The sequence below is a fragment of the Ipomoea triloba genome, chromosome 10 (genome assembly GCF_003576645.1).
Source record: "Ipomoea triloba cultivar NCNSP0323 chromosome 10, ASM357664v1".
NCBI classification, from domain to species: domain Eukaryota; kingdom Viridiplantae; phylum Streptophyta; class Magnoliopsida; order Solanales; family Convolvulaceae; genus Ipomoea; species Ipomoea triloba.
Genome location: NC_044925.1, coordinates 10,397,756 through 10,414,478, shown reverse-complemented (window position 1 = coordinate 10,414,478; position 16,723 = coordinate 10,397,756). Strand labels below are relative to the sequence as shown.

Sequence of the window (16,723 nt, the reverse complement as noted above, 5' to 3'; positions counted from 1 at the left end):
AAATTTTTTTGTACATTATGCTATAAAAGTTGTACTACATAATATTTCGGATAAATATACCCCTACCGTTATAACTTCCGTTAGTTTTTCCACTACTGTTACTATGCACATGCATCCACCATATATTTTCTTATCTTCTTCAATAATAATAATAAGAGTAAATACCATCTAAGGTCCCTCGAGTTTGGTGGTTTCCCCAATAATAGTCCCTAACTTCCGTAATTACCACCTGTGATCCTCCGAGTTGCGAAAAGTGACCTACTGCCATCCTCCCGTCTAAACCGTATAAAGCAGGGATCTTTTCGTCTTTTGCCATAACCCAATCAATTTCTGAGAAAATAAACATTTTGTTCTCCCAAAAAAATTGTAGCATAGCCGTCGACGAGTGGAGTGGATCTGGGTGGCGGATTGCCGTCGATTCCCGGGTAGGTAAACCTCTACTTCCTGATCTCCACTGACGGCTTTCTCTCTTCCATCACCGCCATCGATTACAGCCTTTCTCTACAACTATTGAGACGGAAACAAAGGGAAAGGGAATGGAGCTAGGTGTTTCGAAATCAGTAATGCAGATTAGGAGCAATTGGTTTTGTTGTAGAAGAAAATCGAATGTCAATCCATGTCCTGTACCTAAAATTTGTAGGCTTGCCATTGATGATTCAACCATAGCCACTTAGTCGCGGCCGCCGTCAGTTTCAATCTTGGCTGGAGATGGCCCCAACTGGGAAAAGGTAAGCTCATATGCAGCAACTTAGTCACGGCGGGATGCGGCGGTGGAGGTGGAGTGCACGCCTCTGAGAACGGGGACTGCTTGAGGCGGAAGAGGAGGTCCACGACGACGGCGTCGTCGGTCATCGCCGCCGCTAACCAATCTTCGTTCATAGCCGAAGTTTTTTTCCAGGAGGTTGACTTGTTCGGCCTCTAGTCCCACAATTGTTGCCGCGCCTCCAACTCTAAATTCGCCAGCCGTGACATTTGAGCTCAGGATTTTGGAAAAAAAGGACGGACGAGGTAGGGGGAAGGGCGGTAAGGAATTTCAGAAAGCTGAGCTGAAGGAAAATATAACTGGAAACACTGTAAAAATCGAAGAAGAGAAGAAATTAAAAGCAAATGTCGGCTGGCGGTCAAATTAAATATCCTTGTTTTTTACGCAGAGGAGGTCGCCATTGATGACGAAGGGGAAGCAGGCACTGGAGAGGCCAATCGCAGTCCAACCCACCGCCGGAAAAGTACGATTTCATCGTCCGGCCGGTGATCGACGGGGAAATTGTTGAATTCTTCGTGTTGAAGAGGCCATTCATGGATGAATTTCTGGAATCCCTGAGCAAGAAATTTGAGATTGTGGTGTTCATAGTCGGGATAAAGGAATATGCATCTCTGGTTTTGGATAGGTTGGACAAAAAGGCATTGATTTCACACAGATTATACAGAGATTCTTGCAAGGAAGTGGACGGCAGATTTGTGAAAGACTTATTGGAGTTAGGGCGTGATATGAAGAGCGTTGTGATTGTCGACGATAATCCGAATTCATACATTTTCCAGCCTAGAAATGCGATCCCAATCAGGGCCTTTACAAATGATATGGAGGATGGGGAGCTCAAGAGGCTAATGGAGTTCTTTGATGGGTGTGATGGGGTTGAAGATATGAGAGATGCAGTGAATGGTTTTCAAGCAGAAGAGGAATTCAAGGATGTGGAAATATAGGTTTTTGTTCCATTGTATTCTTTGTTTTGCAGTTTTCCAGTTTAGATTTTGCTTGTTTGTTTTCTACTTCATCTCTGGAGATAGTATTCAATTGTTAAATGTTGAATGGATTGGTGTTCAACCTCACATGGCAAAGGAAATTGGAATAGTGATGATATAGTTTTGGAAATTTCTATCAAATTCCACTCTTTCAAGTTTAAATCTTGATCTGGTTGAGGGATTCTGGGGATTGAGAGAAGAAGATATAAGAATTATGTACTATTAGCCTTAAAAAAAAAAAGATGGCAAAAGACAAATTTATCCCCGCTTTTGACGCCATAGATGGATGGTAGCAGGTCACTTTTCACAACTCGGAGGATCACGGATGGTAATTACGAATGTTAGAAACTATTCTTGGTGAAACCACCAAATTCGAGGAACCTTATATGGTATTTACTCATAATAATAATATATACACATTAAATATTAGAGTTATATGTTAGTTATTTTTTTAAATATAAATATCCAATTTATAAAAATATTTTACATTATTATTATTATTATTATTATTATTATTATTATTTACTATATTAAAATTTAAATAAATTTAAAATTTTAATATAAAATACTAATATTGGACACCTAACTTTTGCGCATCGCGAATAGAAAAACTAGTAAGGGAGTATATATGTGAAAGAAAAAGGATCTTTTGTTCTGGGATAATAATTAAATAAGCTTTCAAACATTTGTAAAAAAATGTGATTAAATCTTCGAACTATGCTTTAAAAAATACTCTTAAGACTTTTTTTTTTTAACATGTAAAATGCCATACCAGTACTACTTACTTGTGTACTCCGTATTATTTGCCATATTATTCTGTTTTAAAAAATCCAAAACTAAACATGATCAGTTGTTATATGGTGGACCATGGTCCATAGTGCATTGTGGACTATGGTCACAAAATGACGCTGTTTCATTTAATAGGAGAAACGGATTCCTTAAGTTGTAACGGAGCTCCGTAAAGGATACTACAGTTCATCTCAAAAGATACTGCATCACATTTGTTTTTATATTATTAAATGAAACTGTAGTTGCGTTAAAAGGAAACTGTAGTGTATATAAAATGAAACTGAATAACAGTTTCACATTTTTGAGTGTATATAAAATGAAACTGAATAACAGTTTCACATTTTTGAGTGTATATTGTCCAAAACTGAATAACAGTTTCACATTTTTGAGTGTATATTGTCCAATGAAACTGTAGTTATATCGAAATGATATTGTAGTTGTGTTGAAAGGAAACTGCAATGCATTATAAAAGAAACTGTAATTGTGTTGAAAGGAAGCCGAATAACAGTTTCACATATTTGAGTGTATAATGTCGAATGAAACTGCAGTTATATAAAAAAGGAACTACAGTTGTGTTGAAAGGAACGATAATGTATATAAACTGAAAGTTAACGGCGCGGAACGAAGGCCATTTCAGCCGTTTGTTTTTATTAATCAAAACGACGTCGTTTTGATGTATGGTCTACAATCCATTGTGGACCGCGGTGCACAGAAAAATTTGCGACAAATGATAGCTTGATACATCATTATCATGGTTATTATTATTTAAAAAAGGAATTTTGACCCTTTAATTGTTAGTATTTAGTTTTTTTAATACATGACTATTATGGGTAAGCAAGAGTCTCTTCAACTATTTCAATGGAAAAATGTTCAAACTGAACGTAACTTGAAAATGCAATTAGGCCCCTAAATGAAAAAAAAAAAAAACAACGATTAGGTCATTGAACACTCCAAATGTATGCAATTTCACCTAATAGTAGGTTACTATCCATTTCATCAAGTTATTTGCTTATGTGGACGGTGAGTTGGAATTTTAAAATAATTTTTAATAATAAACTATTAAAATAAAAAAATTTAAAATAATAATAATAATAATAAACACACCGGCGGCCACCCCTTGTCACCTTGATAGGAAATTTGCGGATGATTCAAATTTAATTTTATTATTATTATTATTGTTGTTGTTGTTGTTGTTGTTGTTGTTATTATTATTATTATTTACGAAAAGTCAACTTCCTTCACAAAACAAGTGAAATCTTTATCCAAAATCATAAAACAAAAGTTGTTTTGTGAAAGAAGTTGACTTTCCGTAAATAATAATAATAATAATAATAATAATAATAATAATAATAATAATAATAATAATAATAATAATAATCTATATCTATATTATATATAAAAGCATTATCCTCCTCCAGAATTTTCCCGCCCAAACGTAGGGGTATTTTAGTAATATGGTAATTATTATTATGATAGAATAATATTAATGATAGAATAATATTAATGATAGAATAATATTAATTATAATTGGTTATTAGTAATTATGGTAATTATTATGATAGAATGATAGAATAAGAATAATATTAATTATAATTGGTAATAAATTTTTATTAGTAATATGGTAATGGTAATTATTATGCCTTCACGGATACAATAATATAGAATAGAATAATATGAACAATTACATGCATGCGATTATATGTCTGAAGAATTACATGCATGAGATTATATGTCTAAACAATTACATTATGATAGAATAATAATATAGAATAATATTAATTATCATGCATTCACGGATAGAATAATATAGAATAGAATAATATGAGCAGTTACATGCATGAGATTATATGTCTAAACAATTACATTATGATAGAATAATAATATAGAATAGAATAATATGAGCAGTTACATGCATGAGATTATATGTCTAAACAATTACATTATGATAGAATAATATAATTATTATAATTATAATTATTATTAATTGGTAATAATTGGTAATTGGTAATAAACAAATGTAAGTGTAAACAAATAGGTATTGGAATATAATGTTTTCAAAAAAAAAGGTATTGGAATATAATATATATGAAATTCAAATATGTATGGAATATAATATAATGGAGGTTTTCCATTCATATATAATAGCTCTGCCTCTCTCTCTTTATGACTATAAATACAAGAAGAAACTCAGTCAACCACCACCACCACCAATTTTCATCACTATTAGTTCTGTTGTTTTTCGTTTGTGAAAGCATCAATGTACATAGGAAGAACCATCATTCTCCATAGAAGTGTGACATATTTACTGTTTTTTTTACTGTTCTTATCTTATCTTCTTCTTTTTTCTTTTTTCTTTTTTTTTTTTTAAAAAATTTTTTTGGTTACATTCATTGCAGGTTCTTATATTTTGCAATCGCAAGCACTGGGGTTAATTGTTGGTAGCTTCAATTGCTGAAAGGTAAACTAATTTGTCAAATAACTACAACTTTTATTCTAAGTATTAACTATTCTTTTTTTAATTGATTTTTTTAAACTATCCTTTTATATTTGAAATCTTATATTTCCACCTCTCTTGATCCTTTAATTACAAATGCAGATATTTGGAGCCTAATAAGCAATGTGATGCAAAAGATAGTGGATCTACTAAGTGATGTGAAAGTTGAGAAGCAAGTAATAAAATATTTTTCTGTTGAAATCCTAGACATTTATGTTTTTGGGCATTAAAGATTTCAAAATTTAAATTTGTGTGATTTTTTTAAATCTTATCATTTCATGGTTTTACATTACTTATAATATGCAGTTGTTTTATTCGTTTATTCATACCATGTTCAGAGGTGAAATTATAGTTCAAAAAAAATATTATAAAATAATTGACACAGGAATCAGGCCAAATGAAAAAGGAGATTAATAATAAAAATTCACTATAAATATAACATAGCTTTCTCTATGAAAAAATTGGTAACCACTAAATGAAATATTAGGAAAAATTATGAAGGAAAAAGAAATGGAAATGAATATTTATTCCTTTTATGAAGGAAAAAGGAAATGAATATATTCATATTTCACTGGAAATATAATCAACAATTATATTATAATTATAATTATATTAATTATTTAGAAGTAAAAACAAAATGAATTTGTTAATATTTCACTAAAAATATATTCAACAATTATATTGTTATAATTATATTACTTTTTAATTTTATGAAAATTAATATTAAATTTTTATGAACGAAAAGGAAATGAATATTACACGGGAATTTGTTATTAATATTTTCTTACTAATTGACAAGAAATCAGGCCAATTAATTGGCAATTATCAAAAAAAAAAAATGAATGGCAAGCAATGTTAATTTTTTTGATGAAGGAAAAATGAAATGATGAAATGAATATATTCAAAAGAAAATGGAATATTATGAAAAATGAAATGAATATATTAATATTTCACTGGGAACATAACACAACTTTTCCCTAGAAAAAATTAGTAACCACCAAATGAATGATTAGGAAAAAATTATAAAGGAAAAAGGAATGTAAAATAATATTAATTCTTTTTATGAATGAAAAAGGAAATGAATATATTCAAAAGGAAATGAAATATTAGGAAAAACGAAATGAACATATTAATATTTCACTGGAAATATAACACAACTTTCTCTACGAACAAATTAGTAACCACCAAATGAAATATTAGGAAAAAATTATGAAGGAAGAAAGAATGGAAATGAATATTAATTTTTTATGAAGGAAAATGGAAATGAATATATTTATAAGGAAATGAAATATTAAGAAAAACGAAATGAATATATTAATATTTCACTTGTCATATAACACTACTTTTCATATGAAAAAATTAGTAACGAACAAATGAAATATTAGGAAAAAATTATGAAGGAAAAAGGAATGGAAATCAATATTAATCATTTTTATGAAGGAAAAATGAAATGAATATATTTAAAAGGAAATGAAATATTATGAAAAACTAAATGAATATATTAATATTTCATTGCCAAGGACCTTGTAGTCCAATGACATCAAACCCTTCCCTTTATACGGGAGGTAGTGGGTTCGAGCCTCAGTGGAGGCAATACTGACTCTTGTGCTTCAATAGGTTGAGAAAGTAGTTATGGACAGATATTGCATTGTAATAGAGTTAGTAGTATTCAAAAAAAAAATATTAATATTTCACTGGAAATATAATTCGCAATTATATTATTATAATTATATGCATTAAATATTAATTAATTAACTATATTAATTATTCATTATATTAATAAATACTACTCCATAATAATTAATATCTATTAACTGGAAGGTTTAGCAATCCTCTCACGAACTTGAGATGTCGTTGATCAAATTAATTAGTACACGTGTGACATGAACACTGTAGAAGGTCGAACATATTTAATATATAATAATAATAATTTTTCTATATACGAATTGATATTCCTATTAACGAAAAATAATTAATTTAGTGTAATTGACTAATAATAATTGCCTGATAATTATTATGGTAATTAAGCTAAATATTGGTCGTTGAATTTATTTTTATACTCCATAATAATTAAAGTTAAATTATTTTTCATTTTTCCATATTTATTATTGTAATAATATAATTACTTAAGTTATATTAAATATCGATCTTTTTAAGATAATTGTAAACAAACAAGTCATTTATTATTCAATTAATTGAGTTATACTTTTGCACTAATCTTATAATCAAATAAATGTACATGTTCAATATTAGCTTTTTAAAAATAATTTTATCTTTAATTTTATTATCTAAATAAATAATAAAAAAAATTTATCCGTGAATCGCACGGGCAATTGGACGATGAATGAACAGTATTCAGTTTCACACTAACTCAGAATTACATTAGAGTCCTACTACTATACAAAGTGTGACTCCTAGAGAATAGGTGAAAGAGAGATAAACAATGAGAGCCACAGGATGACAGGACTCAACACTAGACTAGTAACAAACTGAACAACTAATAATAATAACAATATAACATTATAACTCATACACCCCCTCAAGCGCAAGGGTGGTGAGCTACCACATTGAGCTTGCTCCGAAGAACTCCATAACGTGGCGCAGGTAGTGGTTTCGTGAAGATGTGTGCCACTTGGTTCTTAGTCGATACGAAGTTAACAACAAACTCACCAGAGGCAACCTTGTCCCGAACGAAGTGATAGTCGATCTCAACGTGCTTCGTTTGTGCATGAAAAACTAGGTTTGCAGCTAAGTATGTGGCCCCAAAATTATCACACCATACTGTCGCTGACTCCCTGTGCGCAGACCAACCTCGCGTAGTAACGAAATAACCCAAGTGACTTCGGCTGCTACATCAGCTAACCCTTTATACTCTGCTTCTGTAGATGATCTGGCCACGTGCGTTGCTTCCGGGAAACCCACGAAATCAAGTTTGAACCGAGAAACACAGCATACCCACTAGTAGATTTTCGGTTTATCGGACAACCAGCCCAGTCGGAGTCAGAGTACGCATGAATAGCGGTGGAGACTGATCGTGAGAAGTGAATTCCGTAATCCAATGTGCCCTTAATGTAACGTAGCACCCGCTTTAACATGCCCCAAATGCTCCTCTGTGGGTCGCTGCATGAACTGACACAGTCGGTTTACAGCATACGATAGATCTGGGCGGGTGATAGTCAAGTACTGCAGAGCCCCTACTATACGACGGTACTGTGTCGGATTGTCAATTTCTTGAACCGAGGGTGAGATCGGTTGAGCTAACGCAGTTGGAGTTGCTAGAGGCTTACAGTCGGACATTCTCGCTCTAGCCAAAATATCTACCATGTAACGACGTTGATTCATGTGAATACCACCACTGCGCTGAGCTGTCTCAATACCCAAAAAGAATGACGGCTCGCCCAGATCTCGAATCTTGAAAGTGGTAGAAAGTTTGCCTAGGAATAGCACGTTGGGTCAACAGTGGTGTGTAGCGCATAGAATTGCTCATTAGACCTTAAGCGCATGTTGTGTCCCCGTTCCTGGTTTTGAACAGCCTTAACACGCCTGGTTGGTGCTGCCGTGGGCCCCTCCAAGGCTAAGGGCGGCGGTTCTGACGCTAAGGGTTCCTCAACTAGGACCCTATGCGGCTCAGGCTGTGGAGATGTCACAATGCTCCTGGAGCCCCACGGTGGAGATGAGTTGAAGCCCAAAGGCGTCTCCTGTATAGCACTTTCTGAAAAAGGAAACAACGATTCATCAAAGCGCACATGGCGACAGATAAAAGTCTTTCCAGTGGATAGATCCATGCAACGGTAACCCCTATATGAAACTGGGTAACCTAGGAAGACACACGGAGTAGACCTGTACTCCATTTTGTTTTTGTTGTAAGGTCTTAGATATGGATAACGACGACACCCAAATACTCGAAGGAAGTTGTAGGGCGGTGGGGTTTTATAGAGATAGTAGTATGGTGTTTGGAATTTTAGAGCAGCCGAGGGTAGGCAGTTGATTAGATAAGTTGCCGTTTCAAACGCATAGTCCCAATATTGTTGCGGGACTGAGCCTTCTGCCATTAGTGCTAAAGCGGTTTCGACTATGTGTCTATTCCGGCGCTCGACCCGGCCATTTTGCTAATGCGTGTACGCGCAAGATTGCCTGTGGACTATGCCAAGGGACTCAAAGGTTTTGTGTAGGCGTTGATATTCGCCGCCCAAATCTAATTGAATGGACTTGATAGAACGCGAGAATTGGCGTTCTACCATGACTCGAAACGACTCAAACACTTTATATATATATCCGATTTCAACCGTAATGGAAAAAACCAGGTGAATCGGGAATAGTCGTCCACAAATAATACAAAATATCAGAAAACCAGAAGAGGGAATTATGGGCGTAGCGCTGGAAGCAGTAGACGGCCGTATGGCCGTGCGACCGGCAGATTTGGCAGCGGGGAGCACCACCGCGACCGCGACCCTATCCTCCTCGGCCGCGACCTTGGCGGCCACGTTGACCCCCGCCTGAGCCACCGCGACGACTACCGTAGCCACCATCGTTGGACTGCCGGCGTTGCTGTCCAGCGTAAAGCGCGGTGTGAGTGTCGCCGTTGGTTACCTCAGTGCTCGGGGAAAACTCGTCCTGATAGATAAACTCCTGGGCCTGCAAGAAGTCAACGAGTTGCGGGATTATGACCGGTGTACCTGAAATTGATAGAGACGCAGCCATCGCACGAAATTTCCGTCGGAGACCCCGGAATACGTACAAGTTTTGTTCATCCAGCGATATAGGCCGTCCAGCCAATGCTAGATTTTCGACCAGCAACTGGGCACAGCCCAAGTACTCCGCCGGTGTGCTGTTCTCTTGCCGGAGGGATTGGAACTGCCTAAGAGGTTTAGGCAGCGAGCCCTTGTCGAGGAGCCCAGGGCGGCGGTAATGGAGGTCCAAACCTCGCGAGCGGTGGTCCTGCCAACCGCGAGATACATTACCTTGTCAGAAAGCGACGAGATGAGGAGAGAAAGGATCGATTGATCCTGTTGCACCAAAGCGGCATGGGTCGGATTGGGTACGGCGGTGGCTGCGGCGGCTGAGGTGGCAGCGGCAGTCTCGCCCGGCGTTGGATGGACTGCCGGCGGACATGGGGTGGCTCCATCAACGTAACCTAGCAACCCCTGGCCTCGGAGGAACGGGACTAGCTAGGTGCGCCAAAACAAATAGTTGCGTGTGTTCAACTTGATGGAGATGAAATGATGCGTGAAGGATAGCGGGTTCGGGTTCGCCAGAGGCACGACGGCGTCGCCGGTAGCGGCGGCGGCGTGGTTGACGTGGTTGGCCATTGTGGTGGGGTTAGGGAGGGGAGAGAAAATATGTGGTGGAGGAACCTAACGCTAAACTGATACCAGATGAATGAACAGTATTCAGTTTCATACTAACTCAGAATTACAATAGAGTCCTACTACTATACAAAGTGTGACTCCTAGAGAATAGGTGAAAGAGAGATAAACAATGAGAGCCACAGGACTCAACACTAGACTAGTAACAAACTGAACAACTAATAATAATAACAATATAACATTATAACTCATATGGACAATTATTTGCTCTAATTCAAGCAAAGAAAACATCAGAAAACATAATCAATCCAACCAATTTCATCAATTACGCTATATAATATTCGATGTTATAATTTATATAATTCTATATCGATCCAAATATTCTTAAAATATTATAACAAATTCATTCCGTGCAATGCACGAACGAAAATACTAGTAATCTATACTATATATAAAAACAATATCCTCCTCCCAAATTTTCCTGCCCAAACTTAGTGGTATATTAGTAAAATCATTTATTTTATTTATTTATTATTTTATTAATTATCCATATATATTTATTCACTTATAATATTAAACATGGATCATTGAATCATTCCATATTTTGTTAACATTAATTACATAATTTATTGGTAAAATAATTTTTTTTTAAGAGAACACAAATGCTATTGGTAAAATAATTAATAAAGCTTAATTGGTAAAAAAAATTTTATATGGAAATTAAATAATATATATTAATTAGTAATATTGTCTCCAATAAGTCTACACCAATAAGGAAATAATCATTTATTTTATTCTTTGCAAATTCACGTTAATAACATCAATAATACGTTATTAACACACGCACATCCAGTTTTAATAAATTATTATGTGCAATAATTATAATATTTTAAGAATATGCTAGGGGATCATGACCAAACAATTGATATATGAACAATAAATATAGAATATATTTGTTCTTAAATGATGCCTATTAAAAATATCAATAAATACAATAAAATAAAATAAAGAAAATTAATTGGTACTTTATTTGTTGTTAAATGTTTAACTAATATTTTTGCAGACATACTGATAAACGAATATATGGTTTTTACTTAGGTGCTTTACGATTTTTTTTTCCACTTATGTATGAATTCATAGGTAATAGGACAACAAGTATTTTGGGAAAGGTTGATAACCATAGACACTACAAAACATGATAGTTGTAATTGTATAGAGCACAATTGTAAAGATTTTTTTGTATGTTTTATGTAGGTTTTGTATATAGGAATTAAATGTATTTTTTTTAAAAAAATGTTAATAAATAAATTAGCTTATCCAATTATTCCAAGCTATACAGTTTTCATCCAATTACCATATTATTTGCATACATCATTATCTTACTCTAAGAACTCTAACTATAACACATTAAAAAAAATTAATCAAATTAATTACATAGATAAAACCCTAAGGATAAATAAAGTATACCCCAAAGAGCCAAATTAAGTTTGACATGTTTAGGTAGAATTATAGCTCTTAATAATACATTATATAGCTCAACTATTAGGCAAAAATACACAACAAATAAAACATGCACACAAATCAAACGTAACATTCATGAAATAAGGTTAATCTATACACTTAAAAGAAAGCAGAGCTAATCTATACATACCTTCTTTAGAGATATCTTATAATCAATGAAATACTAAGCTCCTGGATAATTTACTCCAGTAATTCTGAAATAGAGCACAAAAAAACTATAATTCTGGATAATTTACTTCATTAGTGATGTAAAATAAGTATAAAAATTTACAATAACAATATATAATATACTACCAATGTCGTCTACAAAAAGGTTTCAATAATGAGTAATTCAAAACAATTATATTGTGTTTTCTTTTTATACAAATATGACAAAATTGCTATATATCTACATAAAAAATATATCATTCGTACAAATAATTTATATAACTGAGTTGCTAGACAACAAGATAATTAGCCAAAGTAATACAAATCATAAATATTGATATATAAAATGTCTAAAGTTCCAGGACTGGATGCATATATATATACATCGGCTATTAATTGGGCAATTATTTGCTCAAATTCAACTAATGATAACATCAGAAAACATAACCGATCAAATTCAATTCTTCAATTGCATTATATATTATTCGATATTATAATTTACATAATTGTATATCGATCTAAATATTCTTAACATATTATAGCAAATCCATTTCGTGCAACGCACGGGCAAAAATACTAGTAATAATAATAATAATTAATTAAATTTGATTCATTTGCAGGTTTCCTATCAAGGTGGCATGGGTATTATTAGGGGAGGGGGGAGGGGGCCGCATGTGTGTTTTTTTTTAATTATTTTTATTTTTATTTTAATACTTTATTATTAAAAATTATTTTAAAATGCCAACTCACCGTCCACATAAACAAGTAACCTGATGAGGGAGTGTTTAGTGGCCTAATTGCACTTTTTTTTTATTCAGTGACCTAATTGCACTTTCAGGTTACATTCAGTGGCCAATTTGAACATTATTCATATTTCAAATAGTCAGGTATTTAGGCCTTTTGCTAAAAGTAAAAAGAAAAAAAATTAGTTAAAGTTGAAAAAGCATGTGTTGTGCACTAAAGTAAATATGAGATTTACCCTAGTTTAGTACAACACTTCTTTGTTATGGTTTTATGTAAAGCTCCTTTTCACTGTATGGGCAACCTAGGCTGGTTAACCTCCTTGTGGTCCTTTGCCGGCTAGGATCACAGGGCGAGGGTTTACTCACATACTCGGAAGAGGAGTGGGGTTTGCCTCGATAAACCCAGCATGATAAATCCGTGATATAATAATATTGGTTGTTGATATAGTTCTAAAGGTTTCATTTTGTTTTGGTTTATTTATATTCTGTCAGTTAGGGGAATGAAGTTGGATATTTTAGTTTTTGGTGAAGTTAATTCAAATCTGTTGAGTTGTGTTGGTTAGGTAATTGTAAAATGTTGATAGTTATGTTTTATGATCTATTGATTTTGTACAACCTAACCTTTCTTTGTAGCCATTAGATTGTGATGGAATTCAGAGATCCGAATTAACTAAGTCCGATTAATTAAAGGGATAGAGAAATATAAAGACCATATATAATGCTCAAAAGAAACAAGGTGTTCGTATTAATGACTTAAAGTCATACAAAAAATGTAATGAGAAGACAAGTTGTGTGCTAAATGAATACAAATAGCTCGCTTTTATACTTGACATCTCCTTGTAACTACCCCGCACGAATCAGGTGCCTCCTGCTCGGGGCCCGTTTGACCATGCCTTAGTCACCTAGGTCAAGTTCGTGAAGGGTGCCTCGCGATCCGACCCGACCACTTGGGCTTAGGTCGATCGTCCAAGGTCGGCCTTGGGGTCGCCAAAGCCGACCAAGGGGTTGGCCTAGCCCAAGTTGGGTTCGTCTCAGTATCCCTCAGATTGGTTTGCTTCGTACTTGGTCTTTAATATGTCCATCACCAGCCCCTACTCTTCGAGTTGTGAGTTATCGCCAGTGAGAGAGTAGCTCCGAGTCACGGCCTGCACTACCTTCATTGTAATACGCCTTGCTTAACTTGCCTCGACGATCGCTTCTTCCCGCGTTGATGATGGCCTCCTAGTGCTTCTCACCGAAGACCCACTTTGAACCCATTGCCACTACAGCACATCCACGTCCAAGGGGACGAGACTGACCTTGCATGGATGACTAAGGAAGAGGAGGGCCACGCCGAGTTGCTCGCAGCTGACCTCCCCCGGAGGCTTAGACTAGTTTTAGCTAACTTTCATTTCCTTGTTGATGTATTTTGTCGAACTTGAATAACATTTCCTTTTCCTCACTTGATTAATTGTTCCCTTTGTCTTTTGCCTTTATGTTTTCCCTTTTATACCTGCCATTGGGTTGTTCTTTCTCTCCCTTAGTAGTCGGCTTGGGTATCCCAAGGCCATCCTCTATACCCATACAAAGTTAGCTCGGATGTTGCATTCTGGTTATCTTCTTGGTGATCGACCTCAAGGCCGATCTCGAGCCCATAATGAGGCCAGTCGAGTTCTTGACTCGACCTAAGGCCTTGAGGTCGCCCTTGAGTTCTCCTGCGAGTTTGGCGAGTACTTGGCTCAGCCTAAGGCTTTGCTGAGCTCAACCTCGTGTCTTTAGGGGCTCAGCCCCTACTCGACTTGGCTTAGTGGATTGCCAAAACCATTTGGCTACCAAAGTACCGAGTACGGGGCCTTGGTTGATCTTTTTACCACATTCATTTTATCTTCGCGCTCGACCTAGAAACTAGCCTTGGGTCCTCTACGAGCTCGGTCATGGCTCGGCCTGACCTATAACATCACTACAACCACTTGACTACCATATAGAGGTGATTGGAGGGATAGCGAGAGCAGTGAACGAAGATGAGGCTCAAGAAGTTGAGTCTACTACTAATCAAGCGACATTAGACCTGTCTGCAAGGCAAATTGAAGTTGATGCTGCATTGGCTCAACAAATGGAGATAAAAGATATTCCTGAGGAATTCTTTGTTGATGAAGATTTTGCTGACTGAGCTTGCAAGAGTCATCAACTGGCAAACTTGGAAAGCCATCAATTTCAAGAAACTTGTTGAAAGTTTTTCGACAAATGGAAATAGAATAGGAATTTGCATGGTTCGGCTAGGAACAAAATGCTGCCATAAATCAGGAGAAGGTGGCTACAAGAGAAGCCCTCAAAGGAAAGTAAAAAAATGACTGAGAAAGAAGAAACCCAAAATCAATCTACTTAGGCCACTGAAAAACAAGAACTCAAGGATTATCCAGGTTACAAAGTAGAGTTGGAAGGTCTAGGCTCTTCATCCAGACAAGCTGAAGGAACAAGCTTGAAGAGTCCTGAATGAGTAGGAAAGCTTCGTAGTTATCTAGGTTACAAGCAGAGTTGGTTGTGACACCCCGATATTTTAAACCACCTTATCTTAATAAAATATTTTTGAAATTAAAATTCTGTCAAAGTGTAGTTAGCGGTGGATGGAAAGTATGGGTGGAGAATGAAGATTCTCCCGGATGTCGTTCTCAAAGGATGACAAATTGGAGTTAATTAAGTGCAATGCTTTCAAGGGGAGAGTTTCAACAAGAGATAACTAGGTGCAAAGGAGAACTTGTGTGAGCATGTGAAGGTAAGAGAGCAAATGCATAAAGAAAGCATAAAAGCAATGAAGAAAGCAATTATCAAAGCAAGTAAAGAAAGCATGGAAACAATTAAGAAAGCAAGTAAAACGGGGAGTTGGATTCAATCACTTGAGCTTATGCATGCATTAGGCTATGGTGGACTTGATGTAATGCAAATCATGTCTAACTTCCGTGAGGCTTTATAAGTGTCCTTCACCTATCGGTCTACTAAGATTTTCTTGGTATGGAGCACCGTTCCGTGACCATGATCCTAAGAAGCATTTTATCAAACACATTGTCTTCACCTCATTCCTTACTTAAAGCAAGGAAATGCAAATGAGAACAAGACTACATGAAAGCACCAAAACCATGCTACTTCCACTCTCTCAAGCTCCTCACTCATCTACCGACAATGAGGAAAGGATCAACACATATCATCATTCACAACAAAAGCATTCAAGACGCAATTGCAAGAATCTTATCTCTTCAACATTGAAAGATCAAACATGCATAATCTCTAGATCATCAAATCCAACTCCTAGGTATTCTAGCTACAATTCATCATGTAATTAAAGAACAATTGTAGAAATCAAATCTAACGTTTATGGAAGATGTAATGAAGATGAAGTAGAAGATGAATACCAAATTTCAATCCACAATTGCAATCTTCAAATATACAAATTGGAAGGAAGATCTCCACAATCAAGGAGAGTTGTCAATTCTCCTCCAATCTAGATATCTTCTTACACTTGGAATTGAAGCATAGGAATGTAGCTAGTTGAATCTAACCTAATCTAGAGAGAGAAAATATCTAATCTAAAGCTCTGGAAATTACAAAATAAACTAGAAGATGTATGAAGCAAAATCCCGCCAATGGCCAATTTATAGCTTTGTTTTCCCTGGGAGGCGTACGAGCTGGCGTACGCTTGTACGACCCCCTCCTACGTCAGACAATTTCAGGTAAGTTCATAGTCCATGCTAATGGATTGGGTTGTGGAACTTTCTGTTCTGTATCCACGATCCCTACACAATGGTGGACACTTCGTGGACGCGTATCTTCATTGCACTTCATCCCGGATGCTGCGTTTCAAGCCCATATGCCATCCTTTATGCTCCGAACCTTCAAAAACACTAAAGTATACACCTTTGTAGGGCTTTGCAACACATTAGCACATTTTTAAGCATTTCCATCATCAATCAACCACAAAGGACTCCAATTAAGCACAACAGAACCCCTTA

The 16,723-nt window shown here is 35.5% G+C and overlaps 1 protein-coding gene across 1 annotated transcript; it reads left to right on the top strand.

The window, feature by feature from the left end:
* The first annotated feature begins 708 nt into the window (after positions 1 to 708).
* LOC116033119 (probable C-terminal domain small phosphatase) lies at positions 709 to 1,902 on the top strand. The gene is made up of 2 exons (XM_031275876.1): positions 709 to 728; positions 1,176 to 1,902. Exons 1-2 carry the CDS (start codon positions 709 to 711, stop codon positions 1,699 to 1,701), a joined length of 546 nt encoding a protein of 181 aa, XP_031131736.1. The 3' UTR covers positions 1,702 to 1,902.
* Positions 1,903 to 16,723: the final 14,821 nt, after the last annotated feature.

What these genes read in the sequence shown, in the direction of transcription:
- LOC116033119 (XM_031275876.1), top strand. Translation starts at nt 709, where the DNA reads ATGGCCCCAACTGGGAAAAG. An exon ending in ATGGCCCCAACTGGGAAAAG is followed by an intron (nt 729 to 1,175) that starts GTAAGCTCATAT and finishes TTGATGACGAAG; the next exon opens with GGGAAGCAGGCACTGGAGAG.